The sequence below is a fragment of the Chiloscyllium plagiosum genome, chromosome 16 (assembly GCF_004010195.1).
Source record: "Chiloscyllium plagiosum isolate BGI_BamShark_2017 chromosome 16, ASM401019v2, whole genome shotgun sequence".
Lineage (NCBI taxonomy): Eukaryota > Metazoa > Chordata > Chondrichthyes > Orectolobiformes > Hemiscylliidae > Chiloscyllium > Chiloscyllium plagiosum.
Window position 1 is genome coordinate 737,684 of NC_057725.1, and position 17,982 is coordinate 755,665.

Consider the following 17,982-nt stretch of genomic DNA (forward strand, 5'->3'; position numbering starts at 1 on the left):
CTCAGGGTCAGTGTTAGTCAAAGCCAACCTTGTTAATTTAGCATCAGTCTTTAACAATCTGGATCTGGGGCTGATCTGTGTCTCTCTGGCTCACCAGAAAAGGGCTTTACTTTTATATTGTAATCAGTCAGGCTCCTCAAAAAAAAGTATGTCTCTCAATGAATTTGTCTTTGAGCTGCCTTGTCCAGTCTGGAGGCAAATAGAGTCACCATTTTGGAAACAGCAAGATCCCATAAACAAGCCTGAAGAGTATTTGATTCACTTGTTTTTATTGGTATTGATTGATTTGGGGTATGGATCAGGAAAGCCCAATGTTGTATTTTACATAACTGTTGAATTTTTAATTGCTGCAGGACCTGGTTTAATGCTTTGCAGCAATAGCAGCATTAACAATACAGGAACTATTTCACTGGAGTAGCAGGCTTTTGCAATAAGAGTTTAAACTGCCAACTTGGTGATGCAGAGAGAGGAATTCCATCGACTGATTCAAGGTGACCAGGAGTGACAGTCCCTGCCTCTGTAAAGTTTAATCATTCTCACAGAACCAGAACTTGCCCCAGTTCATCTGGATCTTTGAGCACAAGAACACTGTCATGTCCCACTCGTGGTGATAGATGAGGTGCATTTATCCTAAACAGGTTAACAGCTAAACTAAAATAGTCCGGACAGCAGCTTAACACAAATTCATAAAGTAGGTCACTAAAATTAGCCTGCTGAGGAGATGAAACTAGGAGCAATTTGATGTGAAACTCCCTGTCCTCAATGCCTTCATTGCTTTTCAAGGAGAAGTACTTCAATATTGGCCGAGTTTTCAAACATATCTAGGTTGGTTGACTATCGGTTTCAACACCAACTACTCTGCTGCATTTTAAAGTAGTCCGCTCATTTTTAGTCTACTCACAGTTCCAACCTTCCCTTTCATAAAATACATCAACTCCTTTACAAGGGAAATCTGAAGTATCTTTGCAATCTTTTTGACTGCAAGAATTCATCTAATGGTAACTGTACTTGCCCTGTAGAGTTCTTTACGCTGTTGTTGTTATTTCTGCTTGATTACAGTCCTGCTGTTATTAAAGAGACAGTCTTTGGATTGGAAAACCAGGGACCAAAGCGGAAACTTTACAGTGCAGTTCCTGGAAGGCAGTTTATTGTGTTAAGGTCCTATCAGCCTCAAGGAGATGGGGAGATCCCTCTCAACAAAGGAGATCGGGTGAAAGGTCAGTGCTCATTACATTCTTGCATAATGACCCAATAAAGAGAACACATCCAGCACTTCACTTTTTCTCAAATCACTAGCAATTGTGCATTCAGGCTCTTTGAGTAAGTTTTTGATCATCTGTCCTAATATCTCCATAAGGAGATTGATGTCACCACCTCTGTTGTTTCTCTATATTAAAAACACCTCTGTTGCTGTTATTAAAATTTATTTTTAGTTCACAATCAAACTCTTAGATTACAAAAATTATACACAATATCCTGCTGTCATTCATGGATATAAAAATAATGTGACAGTATTGCATTTTGACACAATACTCATTTATTTTAATGCTTACATCATAATAACTGCTTTAAACTCCTTATTTAGAGGAAATGATGTTCCGGTCTGAGCCAATTCAGTTAGGAAGGAAATCAAGAAGTGCTTGCTATTATTATAATTACACACGCTGTTATTAAAGACATTATAACAGAGCACTTGGGTAAGTTCAGATTAATCAGGCAGAGCCAACATGGGTTTGCGAAAGGGAAATCACATTTTAACAAAGTTAGTGGAGTTTTTTTGAAGATATAAGAAGCTGGGAACAAAGAGGAACCAGTCGATGTTTTGTACTTAGATTTCTGGAAGGCATTAAATAAAATACCACAACGAATGTTATTGTGGAAAATAAAAGTTCATGGTGTAAGGGGTAATGTATTAGAATAGAAGATTGGCTGGCTAAGTAGACAGTATTGTAAACAGGCTTTTTTCAAATTGGCAAAATGTAATCAGTGCTGTTCCATGGGAATCTCAGCTCTTCACAATTTATAAAAATAACTTTACAGAAAGGATGGCACATTTGTTAAATTTGATAATGACTACAAAAAAGTTCAGAAAATAAATTATAAAGAGGATACTAGGAAGTTATAAAGGGATATAGACAGGTAAGTGAGTGGGCAAAGATTTAGTGGCAAATGGAGTATAAAGTGGGAAAATGCAAAATTGTCTAGTTTTGGCAGAAAAAATATAAAGGAATCATATCCTCTCAATAGTGAGAGACTGGAGATGGATCTGGGTGTCCTACTGCATGAACTGCAAAATGTTGATATACAAGTACAGCAAATAATTAAGCAAGTTAATCAAATGTTGTTGTCAGGGGAATTGAACACAAGAATATGGAGACAATGTTTCAATTACGCAGGCCACTGCAATGACCACACTATAATACTGTGCATAGTATCAGTCTCTGTATTTAAGGAAGGATGTTGAAGACCGTTCAGAAAAAGTTTACCAAACTCTGACACAGAATGGGAGAGTTGTGGTATGAGGAAATGTTGGACTGCTAGGGTCATACCTGCTGGAATTTCGAAGAGTAAGAGTTGACATGATTGGAATATGTAAAATTCGAGGGGTGGATGTCGAGAGGATGATTCCTCTAATGGAACAATCTAGAACTGATAGTTACTGTTTAAAAGTCAAAGCTTGACCATTTACAAGAGAGATTCAGTAAAACCTCTTTCTTTCTCTCAGATGGTTGTAAGGCTTTCGAACCCACATCCTGAAATGGGAGTGGAAGCAGAGATCTTGAATATATTTAAGGCAGTGGTGATAAGATTCTTGATAAACAGGGGCATGAAAAGTTATTGGGTTGGTGCAAATGTGGATTTGATGTCACAGAGAGATCAGCCATGATTGAACTCCATGATGGAATTGATACAAGGAGATGAATGGCCAATTCCTGCTACTAGTTTGTTTGGTCACGTGAACTTACTTTTGGAGAAATGTGAATTTGAATTTGGAATTCTCTTCCCCAAAATGTAATGGCCACTGGGGAATGTAGCTATCAGCTGTAGCTATCTGGACTCGGATGATCGACTTTAATTAGGAAAGGGAACTTAAGTTCAAATGAGAAAACTAAGTTGGATCAATAGGAACGGCTGGTCAAGCTTCAGATCCTGCTCCTCTCCCCATCAATGTCAAGATGAGAGAAGTGGGTAAACAGACACTGGAAAGGGAAAGAACACATAGACCCTCGTTCCAATCCTGTTGCACGAATATAAATCATCTTCTCAGCACATACTATCAGGTACATCTGGGTGCTGACGAGGGCTTCTCTCTGAAAGGAAATCCCACAGTCATGTGCTTCTGCATCATGGGCCAATCATTATCAAAGCCCCTCTCTGAATGAGAGATCATCAATGGTTCTTAGGAATAAAGCACAGAAAGAGGCCATTCTGCCCATCATTTCTGAACTGGCTCACTAAAAGAGTATTGCGGCTAAGTGCCATTGAATGCTAATGACTCTATAGTGCAGAAGTGGGCTCATTTATCAGAAATATAGGCTACATGTAGTTCCTTCTTGTGTAAAGGAATGAGTGAGTACCTCAGATGACATATTCTACTCAGCTCATTTCATTTTCAATAAAGCTTGATCATTGGTACTACTTTTTATTTAATCATCTCAACTGTTAATTGATTCAAAGGTTAGAAAAGTAAAACTGAAAGGGGATTCCTAATAAATGTATGCAAAGTCTGAGCACTTTGGCTGGTCATTCAATTCTCCTTGAAAATGTTCCTGATCAAGATGTTGTCGTTTGTATCAGGGGATATCTGGACAGCCTGAAGGAAGATAAAAGGGGCAGACAGTCACTGTGCAAGTCTTGTTGTTTCTGTCAGGTATTGACCTTCCTATACAGCTCCTGAGCTGCAGCTCCCTGGGTACCAGTACTTACAACAGAAAGATGTCTAATCCCCACCGTTTGGTTTGATAGCTTCAATAATATCACCTTACTTCATAGATTGTTAACAATACTAGTTACTTCCAGAGGGTATTTTTCCTGAAGTTGTTCTAGACACTTTGCTTGTCTTGGATAGGCAAGACTATCCCTGAAAAATAGTTGGCTGCATTGATAGGGTTACAGGGTTGGAGAGGAGATGAGGGTAATCTTGGGAACAACATATGAAGACCCTAAAATTTCACAAGATATCACTTCAGCCCGTCAGGGGCCTATTGCCTTCTTAGCTACCTTGCCCCCCTAGCCCCACTCTCCCTCCCATGTATCTCTCAGCCCCCCAGCCCACAAGCTTCATTCCTGATGAAGAGCTTATGCGCGAAACACCGATTCTCCTGCTCCTCGGATGCTGCCTGACCAGCTGTGCTTTTCCAGCACCACTCTCTAGCCCTCGTCAGGATTCAACGAGAGTTTGAGAGAATCAGGAAGAAGGCACTTGCTTTGCAAGGGGCTGGCCGTATGGACACGTTATCTGATATTGGGGAAGGGGGAGGTTTATGTCAGGGACCACATCAGGTGCTGAGCTACTGTCTAAAACTGAAATTGCACTCTTCTTTCTGAGGCTGCACTGGCGCGGACCTCCCAGCCTGTTAAGCTGCTGATCCAGGAGGATCTGTTTAGGCTGTATCCATCATTAAGACAGAAGCAGGAAAACATTTTCTAAATTTGCAGGCTACAAAACCCAAACTGGGTAAACCAGAAAATGAGAAAAAGAAATGGAAAGATCTTGTATTTTCCTCATATTTTGGTACATGCTGATGAGGGTCCCAAAGGCTATTAGGAAAAAATTTCTTCTGAAGTTCATTCCCTGTTATTATGTTCATCAGTTTGTAGCAGCCAATTTTTACACCTCAAAATCCCAACAAGAAGTGAATAACCAGATCAATTGTGTTTAATGATGTTGGGTAACTGAAAGGTGTTTGCCAAAACACCAAGGTTTTTTAAGAGCATCTGGAAGCAAATTGGGATTTTAGATAAAGATCCACCATGAACTAATTCAATGGTTGGTTTCCTGTTGATCTAACAGGTGATTGATTTCAGTCCAAATAGCAAATCCAGAGCCTTACCAATGATCCCAATCTCCTCCAGCTCCGAAACAATGGGAGAGCTGCAGCGTCTTACTTTTCATTAGAGTCAAGGCTGAATCCAATGTTACGTTATACAGCACTGTTTGTCTTATGCCATTGTCTTTCCCATTTCTTCCTGTCTTTACGTCCTTAATGATATTTACCAAGGTAACTCAGTTAGGGGAAGATGGTAATATCATAGATTAACAGTCCAGAGGCCCAAACTCTGGAGACACATTTTCAAATCCCACAACAGTAGCTGCTTGGATTTAGTTCCATGACTAACGTACTGCCTTTGTGACATGCCCTCATTATCGCCTGATTTATTCTCCGTCCCACCATGTAGCTACTGTCGGGGGTTTATAGACAATTCCTACCAGTGTCTTCTTTCTCCCTTTAGTCCTTAACTCCACCCTTAAGGATTTTACAGGTTCCAATCCATGATCATTTTGTGCTGTCATATTTATTCTATCCTACACCAACAATGCTATTCCAACACCCTCTGTTTCCTGTCTGTCTTTTCAAAAGGTCAAACATCCCTGAATATTTTATTGTTCAGTTTTGAACCCCTTGTAAGTGCTGGCCCAGCAAAGCCCACATCCGAAATAAGTCACGTTCAGTTGAAAACAGAAAGCTTGGCCTTTAGTCTGACAGCGTTATGATATAACCTGATCTCCACTGCCCTTGTAAACTTTCCCGCAGTGTCATTCTATTGCTCAGACATGACCTTTGCCAATTTAAATATCAAGTATGTAACAATTCATAAGAAATTAGAGAACCATAGAATCCCTGCGGTGTGGAAGCTGGCCATTCAACCCATCAAGTCCACACCACCCCTCTAAAAAACATCCCATCCAGACAAGAAATGGAGGCTAGAGAACTCAGGGAAATAAATATTGATGTTTTGAAAATGGTGGAAGAAAGTGAGGGGTGCAGATGCTGGAGATCAGAGTCAAGAGTGTGGTGCTGGAAAAGCACAGCAGGTCAGGCAGCATCTGAGGAGCAGGAGATTCGATGTTTTGGGCATAAGCCCTTCATCAGGAATGTTTTGAAAATAGTTCTCATCGCAGAAAAGGAAGTGTTTGAGCTCCTAGAAAACATGAAGGAGGATAAATGTCCAGGACCTGATCAAGTATATCCCAGATGTTGTGGGAAGTTAGGGAGGAAATTGTGGGGCCCTCACAGAAATATTTATATAATTCATAAATGTAGATGAGGTTTCAGGGCACTGGAGGGTGGCTAATATTGTGCCTTTATTTAAGGAAGGCTGTAAGGAAAAGCTTGGGAACTATAGACCCATGAGCCTGACATTGGTGTTGGGTAAGTTGTTGAATGTGATTCTGAAAGATAGGATTTACATGCATTTGGCAAAGGCAAGGAATTGTGAGGGATAGTCAGCGGTTTGGTGTGAGGGAAATTCTGTCTCACAAACTTGATTGGGTTTTTTGAGAAAACAGATTGATGAGGTCAGAGTGGTAGACTTTGGATGGACTTTAATATGAACTTTTGAGAAGGTTCCACATGGGAGACTAATTAGTAAAGTTAGATCAGAACAAAGAACAAAAAATAAAGAAAATTTACAGCCCAGGAAGAGGCCCTTCAGCCCTCCAAGCCTGAACCAATCCAAATCTACTGTCTACACCTAATTCCTAAGCATCTGTATCCCTCTGCTCCCCACCTACTCATGCACCTTATATGAATCTACCGTGTCTGCCTCTACTACCTCCGCGTTCAGCACGTTCCAGGCACCTACCACCCTCTGTGTAAAGTACTTTCCACGTGTATCCCCCTTAAACTTTTCTCCTCTCACCTTGAACGCGTAACCTCTCGTTATTGAATCCCTCATCCTGTGAAAAAACTTATCTCTATCCATCCTGTCTGTACCCTTCATGGTTTTGTAGATCTTGAAGATCACATGGGATTCTGGGTGAGCTTGCCAATTAGATATAAAAATTAGTTTTACGGTAGGAGACCGAGGGTAGTGGTGCAGGGTTGTTTTTAGGACTGGAGACCTGTAACCACAGGATTGTTCCAAAGAGATTTGTTTCTGGGTCCACTGTTGTTTGTAATTTATATCACTGATTTGGGTGAGAATATAGAAGGCATGGTTAGTAGGTTTGCAGGTGACACCAAAATTGGTGGCATTGTAGAAAATGAAGAAGGTTTGCTAAGATTATAATGGGATCTTGATCAAATGGGTCAATGGGCTGAGGAATGAATGATGGAGTTTAATTTGAATAAATGTGAGGTATTGCATTTTGGTAAAACAGACAAGGGCGGGACTTATACAATTAATGGCCGGGCCTTGAGTAGTGTTGTAGAACAGAGAGACCTAGAGATTAGGGTACATAAGTTCTTTGAAATCCGCGTCACAGGTAGACAAGGTGGTGAAGAAGGCATTTGGCGCACTTGCCTTCCTTACTCAAACCTTTGAGTATAGGCGTTGGGACATCATGTTGAGCTTGTACAGAAGATTGGTGAGGCCTCTTCTGGAGCACTGTGTCCAATTCTGGTCACCCAGTTATAGGAAGGATATTATAAAACTGGAGAGGGTTCAGGAAAGATTTACCAGGTTGTTTCCAGGACTGGAGGGCTTGAGTTATAAGGAGAGGCTGGATAGACTGGGACTTGCTTCACTGGAATGTACGAGGTTGAAGGGTGACCTTATAGAAGGCCGTAACATGAGGGCATTGATAAGGTGCATAGCAAAGATCTTTTCTATAGAGTGGGGGAGTTCAAAACTGGGGGGCATATTTTTAAGGTGAGATGAGAAAGATTTATAACGGATGTGAGTGGCAACTTTCTGACACAGAGAACGATTTGCATGTGGAATGAACTGCCAGAGGAAGATGGTGGATGCAGGTACAGTTATAACATAAAAGACATTGAGATAAGTACATGAATAAGAAAAGTTTAGGGGGATATGGGTCAAACAGGTGGGATTAGTTTAATTTGAGAACATGGTTGGCATAAACTAGTTGGACTGAAGGGTCAGTTTCTGTACGATATGATTATGACTCTCTAACCCACCTCCCTATCCTATCCCTGTAACCCTGCATTTCCCATGGCTAATCCACCTGGCCTGCACAACCCTGGATACTACGGATAGTTTAGGATGGCCAATCCACCAAATCTGCACATTTTTGGATTGTGGGAGGCAACCAACATTGAGAGAGAATGAATGTGCAAACTTCACACGGACAATCGTCCGATGCTGGAAAACCCCTCTGTTCTTTCTTATAACATACTTTGATTTAAAAAGTGGAATAGATCATGCTAAAATAGAATCACAAGAATTTCATGAAAATGTGTTCAGTATCTGTCCATTTTAGTACTATCCTTTCAAGATCAATGTGTTCACCACTTCTGAAAACAGATTAATAATTTAATGTCTGAAATCATTGTTAAACAATCAGCTGTTAGAAATATAAATTAATCTATTCTGAACTCCCTTTGACCAACCCAATAAAAGTAAGAGAATGCAGGAACATGAGAACATTATTCAGCCCATTAGAACTGCCCTACCATCCAATTAGATTCCGGGTGACCATCCGCCTCTATCACTTTCCTGCACTAACTGCTTATCCCTTGATGTCCCCAGTCTTACATTGCCTGGAGTTTAGGCTAAAACTCATGAATAGGTTTTTGACTTTCACACAGTAGCTCAGAATGGGTTCTTTGTTTTTCATTGTTTGACGTCATTTGTAGGCCTACATTAAAAGGTTTTTAATTTGGAAGCATATTTACTGAGATTAATGCTTGTTGTGTCTGTAATGAACATGTGTCGGTATAGTGAGTATAAATCAAGCACAGAATCTGCTCATATCTTTATAATATTTGATGGGAAAGATACAAGTGGTATTTTGTCAGACAATACCAGAAATTTGAGAGATGGGATAAGGATTTGCAAAAAGTGCTGAAGTCATGTTCATGGGTTTGTGCTCTGCCTGAGGTTCAAGGTGAGTGTCAGCGGGGTACTCAGGTATAAATCTTCAGATACATTCTGATTAAAACTGTTTAGATAAGTCTTGAATAATGGTTATGCTAATATCAGAGATTTTGGATTGAGTCTTAGGTGTGAATTATTGTTGGGTATGGACATCATAGCACTGATTATCTCCCATCTTTCTCCCATTGCGATTCCCGTACTATTTGCCTTACTCTCCTCTGTGATTAGGTACTGCTGCTTTCAAACTTAACAGTAATTTCTCTTCAAAAGAAAGTGCAGCATTGGCCTGTTACTGAGCAATGGGAAATCCAAGGAGAGTGAGAATTGACACCAAATTCAAACTGTGTTCTATTGAGGCTGTTCTTGAAGACATTGTTGAAATTAACATTAGATATTTTGTAATTAACTGACAAAGATCGAAGAGGGAACTTGTGCTACATTAGTTGATTTAGGTCCAGTGGCTGATTTGGATGGATTAAGCTGACACAAATAGAAGACAGGCAACAATAACTTCTCCAGACAGGAAGAGTCTCCGCTGTGGGCTGAGTTTGACACAGCTGGGAATGTTGCTGTCGATGGGCTGTGTCTGACACATTGTACCCTGCATGATTAAGCAACTGATCCACTCCTCAGAAATGGAATGATTAACAAGCCAGTTTATATACAACAAAGGTTCTGTAATATACTAGCATCATTCACAAAGAAAACAAACTCTTTGTTAATTTAAACTGACAAAAAAAAGCACAACGCAAAATAATTCACTTGGATCTAGCCTTAGCTCTTTCGGTGGTACTTTCCACTCTGACTATGGGTTAAATCCCACTCTAGAAATGTGAACACAAAAGCACAGATGATTTTCCAGTGCAGTACAGAGGGAGTGCCATACTGTTGGAGCTGCTGCCTTTTAAATGAGATGCAAATTTGAGGCATTGAGTACCCTCTTAGATGCTGGTGAGAAACATTCACATGACACTTTTTAAAGACGAACAAGAAAACCTCCCCAGTGATTTGGCTGATATTTATTCCTCAATCCATGATTGCACTTAGATTATTTGTTCATTTTTACATTGCTGTTTGTTGGAGCCTGCTGTGTATAATTTAATTGCTATATTTCCTACGATGGAATAATTGACTACATTTCAAAGAATATTTCTTGAAATGTAAAGCACTTTGGGATTTCTGAGATCATGAAAGGCACTAAATGATTAATAGCTTTCTTACTTTTGTTCAGTTTTTCTTCCTAGTTTAATTCCTTCCTGGCTTTGCTTAGGTCAGGTATGCATTTAACTCATGACATGATCCATACATTTACCCCATGACATGATTCATACATTTATCCCATGACATGATCCATACATTTACCCCATGACATGATCCAGTATTCTTCTGTTCATTCTCACTTACTCTAATGGTGAGGACTTGACAATGGGCTGCTGCTGGGAATTGTGCATGGGCCAGATTTTCATCACCTGGCAAGTGTAACAACAGGAACAGACAACCAGACATCTGTTTCTTCAGATGACCTTGTTATGAATTCATGGCTGAGTTCCAGGACTCATTAATGGATCAGCTCAACAGGAACATGTTTCTATGGGCAGAAGTGGAGGGTTAACTTTAATTAAAAGTTTTTGAGTTGTTAAACTATTCTTTCTTTGATCTGTTTTTTCGATGTCTATGTATTTATTTCAATCGGATGAAGAGATCTGCAAAGAGCTAAAGCTTCTGCTTTCGAAACAATGAATGACAGTGTTCGATTGGCACTTTGATAAGGTTGTAAGAACAGCTGTGTTTTTAAAAAGTTGATTCTGAATTGATTTGTCAGTAGTTGAATATGAGTTTGTATAAGGCCATTGGTGCAATACACACAGAGCGTAGAGGGTGCAGGGGTCATGGCAGGGCATGGAAACCCAGAGGGACCATGGGTAGGAGTTTTTGAACTTGGCTTTTGTTATGTCAGTGATGAAAATGGACGATCAATTATCAATTTGCATCATCTGGTTTTCATACCAGGCACCTTTCATGAACTAAAATTGTTTCAAGAAGGAAAACCATGACTTAAGATTAGTAGAATGATCAGCTGACCCAATCAAGCCAAGCTCACAAAAGCATCAGTAAGGTCCAGTCTGAACTCCGATTAATAGACACCATAAGATATAGGAGCAGATTTAAGCCATTTAACCCATAAAATCTGCTGCAGATGGCATCAAAATGACTGGAACTTGGCAGCAAGTTCTACATTGTTCTACATATTGCTGAAATTTTCAAATATTGAAATTAAATTTATTTGTAGAATATTTGTAGAACAAAACAACTAAACTAGACATAGGAATACACAAATCAACTGTATTTCATGCAACAATGTCTTTGCAGAGTAGAGAGAATAAAATGGATTCAAACAGCAAACATGGAGTCTCTCTGACTCTCTGTCTGTTTCTCTTTGTCTCTCTGTCTCTCTCTCTCTCTCTGTCTCTCTCTTTCTATCTGTCCATCTATCCCTGTTTCTCTCTCTATCTCTGTCTCTCTCTCTCTCTCTTTCTATCTGTCCATCTATCCCTGTCTCTCTCTCTATCTCTGTCTCTCTCTGTCTCTCTCTCTCTCTCTGTCCCTCCCTCTCTCTCTCTCTCTCTGTCTCTCAGTTTTCGCAAAGCATCATGAGGATAGTGCCCGGTAAAAAGCAAATCGGAGAAATAGCCATTCAGAGAGAATGCGAGGATAGCTACAAATTCCACTGTGACTACTGATCAATTAAACAACTTTGGTCTCAGGCTAACCCTAACTCATCAAGGACTCTCAGGATTTTAAAGCTGCCTGTTCTTGATCTTTTTTTGTATTTGACTTTCCCCCTTTTAAAATTTACAACAGTGTTACCACCCCCTGTACCATTAAGGAGCGAGCCAGACTTTACAAATACTGAAGGGATGGGGATTATATGATGGAAGCAGAGTCGAGAGTGTGGTGCTGGGAAAGCATAGCCAGTCAGGCAGCATCTGAGGAGCTGAACATCTATGAGGTGCTGTAAGCTTCAGAAGAATTGTATTCAATCACAGCCTGCAGTCTCATGACCTGACATATCCTTCACTCAACCATTACCATCAAGTCAAGAATCAACCTCAGGTTAATGAAGAGTGCAAGAGATCATGCCAGGATATGCTTAAAACTGACACATTGACCAGGTGAGTTTACAAGGCAGAGCCAACCAGACGCAACCTGCAAGAGACAGAGCTCGGCAATCCCTCAACCAATGGATCAGATCAAGCAACTCACTAGGGGAGGACACTCTACAACTAACTCTTGTGCTGTATAGTTCTATATTCTATGTTCTAACTCCATCCTCAATTATCGGAGGAGCCCAACTCATCAGTGAAAAGACCATTGAAGCACAGAAAATATGCAGCACAGAAAGAAGTATTCATCCCACTGTGTTCCCACTGACTGAGAAACATCTAGCTGTCCATTCTAATCTCATTTCCCAGACCCTCATCCGCAGTCTTGCAGATGCCAGCAGGTCAGGGGCAGATCCAGGTGCCTTTGAAAGGAGTCGACAGTGTTTCTGCCTCATTCAACCAACTGGGCAGTGAATTTTCAACACTCCCCCCCCCACCCCCCCACCACCAAGACCCCACCCTCGCTGTGGGAATTGTGCTGTACTTTGGTAAAAGTGAATTGAATGAATAGTATTTGTTTGTAACATATTTTTCAGTAAGTAAGTACTTATGTGAGTATGTCAAGTCCCATCTTTCTGCACCTCGCATTTTGAATTGTCATAATGCTCTTCTTGGGGTTGACACTAAGAGGATGATTTCCCCAGCCTGGAGATTCTAAAACTAGGGGCTAACAGTCTCTGAACAAAGAAGTCATCCATTTAGGACTGAGATGAGGAGAAATGTCTTCATTTAAAAGAATAGTGATGATGAGACAGTCAGGTGGGAGATATGGAGTGGAGTAGTCACCCTGCCATGGGTTTGAACCATGAGTAACCAGCAGCCGTTTTTGTTGCAGAAGGTCAACAATTACTCAAGCACTGAACTCAGTCCGACAGGGTCTGTGTTTACATCCTGGTATTGGAGACATCAGGGTACAACCAAACAAGCTCGACCTTTGTAGCTTGATGTACTGCTGTTAGCTTTCCCTGAAACCACTGAAAGGGCATTGTGGGATAGATGTAAAATTAAATCAGAGGCATAAGTTTATACTGTCACTGGAGAGTCTCCCTTGGTCACAGCTCACTCAGCTAATGGTGTTACAATGAAGTAATTCTGTAACTCACTGATTCCTGTAATGACATCACCTACTGTCATAGGAGGCCATTTCCACATCATTGCATAAAATTGTGCCAGAAATGGGCTATCCATCCAAGAACCCTCTGCTGATGTTCTCCCAGTCACAGCGACAGATCCTCCTCTTCCTTCCCTGCTCATGTTTCACAGACTTGTTACAACCCAGGAACAGGCTTGTGTCTGCACCAGCTCATTGAATGACTATCTTTACCTCGTACGAATCTCCTGCTTTCCTCCCATTCCCTTGTACAATATTATTACTTAAATAACCATTTCAATACCCTGTTGAACTTACCTCCACAATATTTCCAGGCAGTGCATTCCAAATGCTAACTACTCGCTGAGTGAAAACAGTTTATCATTCCTCCCTCGCTTCTTTTGCAGGGCATCTTAAACCAGTGCTCTTTCGTTCTTATTCCTATACGAGTGGAAACAGCTTCTCCCAATATACTCTCTCCAGCTTCATCTTGATCTTGAAAATCCCTTGATGAAATCTCCTCTTATGTTTCTTTTCTTCAGGGAGAACAGTCCTAACCCCTTCAATCTATCCTCGTCATTGAAGTTCCTCAAACCCTGGAACTATTCTTGTAAATCATGCCTGCACTCTCTCCAAAACATTCACATCCTTCCGATAATGTGATGCCAAGAACTATACATAATACACAACTAAATTATCCAACTTCTCCTAAAGTGTACCCATCCTCTTTGCTTCAATGCCTCCAGGCTGTACTGGTGGTCATTCTCAGCACACTGGCATTGCCTGGTGAAGGATTGGTGTTCGTGTTCCAGTGTGAAAGGAAACGTGGTGAGTAGTGACGGACAGATAGGTTACCGTCAGCTGTTTTACACCTGGTGATACAAGTACTAATTCTGCACCCTCTTTAACCCATCCCGAAACAGCTGTGTATAATCCTAAAGATAGCATCCTGCAATCAATGAACAAATACTGGATCAGTTGGCTCAGAGGCAAGCACTGAGGAAGCAGATGTGGCTGCGGTAACGAGTCTGTTTCAGGACATGGTTGAAGAGCTTCAGGGTAGAGGAGATGACCTGGAGGTTGCAGTGAGAGAGGGACTCACTGAGATTCTTGTGGAGAGAGGAGGAGAACTTCTTCAACGCAGGCATCCTTGCAAGAGGATTCGCAGTAAGGTTAAAATCAACTAGGCAAAAGTGAGGACTGCAGTTGCTGGAAATCAGAGTCGACATCAGAGTGGCGCTGGAAAAGCACAGCAGGTCAGACAGTATCCGAGGAGCAGGAAAATCGACGTTTCGGGCAAAAGCCATCCATCAGGACTGAAGGCAGGCTCCAGGGTGGAGAGATAAATTGGAGGGGGGGTTGAAGTGTTCCGAGGCGGAAGATGAGGCGTTCTTCCTCCAGGTGTCAGGTGGTGCGGAAATGGTGGTGGAGGAGGCCCAGGACCTGCATGTCCTCGGCAGAGTGGGAGGGGGAGTTGAAATGTTGGGCAACGGGGCGGTGTGGTTGATTGTTGCGGGTGTCCCGGAGATGTTCCCTGAAGCGCTCTGCGAGGAGGCATCCAGTCGCCCCAATGTAGAGGAGACCGCATCGGGAGCAACGGACCACCCTCCTCCCTGACCTATCACCTTCATCCCCACCCCATCCACCTACTGTACTCTTTGCTACGTTCTCCTCACTCCCACTTCCCTCCCATTTATCTCTCCACCCTGGAGGCTTCCTGCCTCTATTCCTGATGAAGGGCTTTTGCCCCAAATGTTGATTTCCCTGTTCCTTGGATGCTGCCTGACCTGCTGTGCTTTTCCAGCACCACTCTAATCTAAATACTGGATCATGGAATGTCCTTGGAACGGACCCCAACTGAGCCAACCAGAGTGTTCAGTTTGAGATTTTGTAGAAGTGGTGAACTTCATAGAAATGCTACAGTGTGGAAGCAGGCCATTCAGCCCATTGAGTCCACACTGATCCTCTGAAGGTCATCCCACCCAGACCCACCCACATCCCTCTACCTTTAACCTTGCATTCCCCTTGGGTAATCCACCTGGACTACACATCCCTGGACACCATGGTCAATTTAGCACGGCCAATCCACCCTAACTTGTACATCTTCAGACGATGGGAGGAAGTGGGAGCACCCAGAGGAAACTGACACAGACACAGTGAGAATGTGCAAACTCAACACAGACAATCGCCTGTAGGGGAATCGAACCCAGGCACCTGGCGCTGTGAGGCAGCAGTGCTAACCACTGAGCAGCTGGGTCACCCAAATTGACTCAGTTAAATCTTAGTTAACATTTGTATTTTATTGTTTTATTTATTGGTGATTTTTCTTTAAATGGTTCTGCTTTTATTAATTTTTTTAAAAGTTGAGATGTAAATATGTGGGATTTTCCAATTTTAAGAAAAATAAGGGCCTAATTTGAATTGTGCTGTTGAATACATTTCCACTTGTAGATGTAGAAATGACTAAAGCTGGAACTAGCAGTTAGAGTGCAATTTATCCACCAAGCACAGAGAACTTTCAATGCCCACCAAAACTCAAATGAGGCCAGTATAAATGAGTACAGGGAGGTTCAGAACTCTCTAGGGCCTGGCATATGTCCCTGGCACAGCAGTTATTCCAAAGGAGAGTGGTTTCTAGGTTGCCATCTTTCAAGCTGTCAAGCCAGCAGCCTATTTAGCAACATGAAACTTCAGTTCTTACACACGCTGTCAGGTACCAAATCCTCCTGACCTAGAAATGATGCTGTTTCATAGCAGCATGCAGCTCTCCACTCGTTCTGTAAAGCTGCACACTTTTGTTGGAGGTGTTATTGATTACATGACAGCAATGTGATAACTGATCATGTGACGCTTGATCAAATGAGTTTAGTTTTTAAACTAGTGACATATGGGTAGCATTGAAAGGACGATTGGTGACAGGACACTACCCCAACCATTGGCTTTTTATAAATTCATGAGACCCTCAGCCATAGAGTCATATAACTGTACAGCAGACCGTTCGATCCAACTCTTCCATGCTGACCAGATATCTTAAATTAACCTTGTCCCATTTGCCAGCACCTGGTCCATATCCCTCTAAACCCATCCAGATATCTTTTAAATATTGCACTTGTAGCAGCCTTTACCATTTCCTCTGGCACCCCATTCCACACACACACCACCCTCTGCATGAGTTGCCTCGTAGGTTCCTTTTATATCTTTCCTCTCTCATCCTAAACATATGCCCTCTAGTTCTGGACTCCCCCAAAACAGAGAAAATACCTTGTCTATTTACCCTATCCATGCACCTCATGATTTTATAAGTCTCTACAAGTCTTACATCTGCGATGGGCAAAGTATTGGAGAGGATTCTAAGAGACAAGATTTATGATTACTTGAAAAGCATAGTTTGATTAGATATGGTCAACATGGCTTTATGAGGGGCAAGACATGCCTCATAAACCTCATTGAATTCTTTGAGGATGTGACAAAACACATTGATGAAGGTCAAGCAGAGCAGTGGATGTGGTGTACGTGGATTTTAGCAATGGGTTTGATAAGGTTCCTCATGGTAGGCTCATTCAGAAAGTAAGGTGGTATGTGATACAGGGAAATAATGCTGTCTGGATACAGAATTGGCTGGCCAATTGAAGACAGAGCATGGTGGTAGATGGAAAGTATTCAGCCTGGAGCTCGGTGACTGATGGTGTTCCTCAGGAATCTGCTCTGGGATCTCTGCTCTTTGTGATTTTTATAAATGATTTGGATGAGGAAGTGGGAGGGTGGGTTAGTAAGTTTGCTGATGTCACGAAGGTTGGTGGAGTAGTGGACAGTGTGGAGGGCTGTTGTAGATTGCAATAGGACATTGACAGGATGCAGAGCTGGACTGATAAGTGGCAGATGTAGTTCAATCTGGAAAGGTGTGAAGTGATTCCTTTTGGACGGGCAAATTTGAATGCAGATTAGATTTGGCGGCATGGAGGAACAGGGGGATCTTGGAGTCCATGTCCATAAATCTCTCAAAGTTGCCACCCAAGTTGTTGGGGTTGTTAAAAAGGCATTTGGTATGTTGGTTTTCATTAGCAGGGGAATAGGTTTAAGAGCCGTGAGATTATGCTGCATCTCCATAGAGCCCTGGTTAGACAAAACTTGAAATATTGTGTTCAGTTCTGGTCACCTCAGTATCGGAAAGGTGTGGGTGCTTTAGAGAGGGTGCAGGGGAGATTTACCAGGATGCTGCCTGGACTGGAGGGCATGTCTTATGAAGAAAGGTTGAGGGAGCTAGAGCTTTTCTCATTGGTGCGAAGAAGGATGAGAGGTGACATGATAGAGGTCTACAAGATAATGAGAGGCATAGAGAGAGTGAATAGTCAGAGACTTTTTCCCAGGATGGAAATGTCTATCACGAGGGATATATTAAAAGATGGTTTAGGGGAGATGTCAGAGGTAGGTTCTTCACTTAGAGTTGTGGGTGCATGGAGTGCATTACCAGCGGTGGTAGTAGAGTCAGAGACATTAGGGACATTTAAACAACTCTTTGATAGGCACAGAGATGATAGTAAATTGTAGAGTAGGATCAACATTGAGGGCCAGTACTGTGCTGTACTGTCTCATGTTCAAAGGTTTAGTGGTGCTGGAAGAGCACAGCAGTTCAGGCAGCATCCAAGGAGCAGTGAAATCGACATTTCGGGCAAAAGCCCTTCATCAGGAATAAAGGCAGAGAGCCTGAAGCGTGGAGAGATAAGG

At 41.8% G+C, this 17,982-nt stretch overlaps 1 protein-coding gene across 5 annotated transcripts in view; it reads left to right on the forward strand.

Annotated features, from left to right (window-relative positions):
- Positions 1-17,982, forward strand: part of LOC122557604 (SH3 and multiple ankyrin repeat domains protein 2-like) — a 473,900-nt gene that overhangs the window by 48,916 nt on the left and 407,002 nt on the right. For all 5 annotated transcript variants that reach the window (XM_043705318.1, XM_043705321.1, XM_043705322.1 and 2 more), the window contains exon 3: positions 1,060-1,217. In XM_043705318.1, coding sequence (XP_043561253.1) covers positions 1,060-1,217 — 158 coding nt within the window. The remainder of the gene's footprint in view (positions 1-1,059; positions 1,218-17,982) is intronic.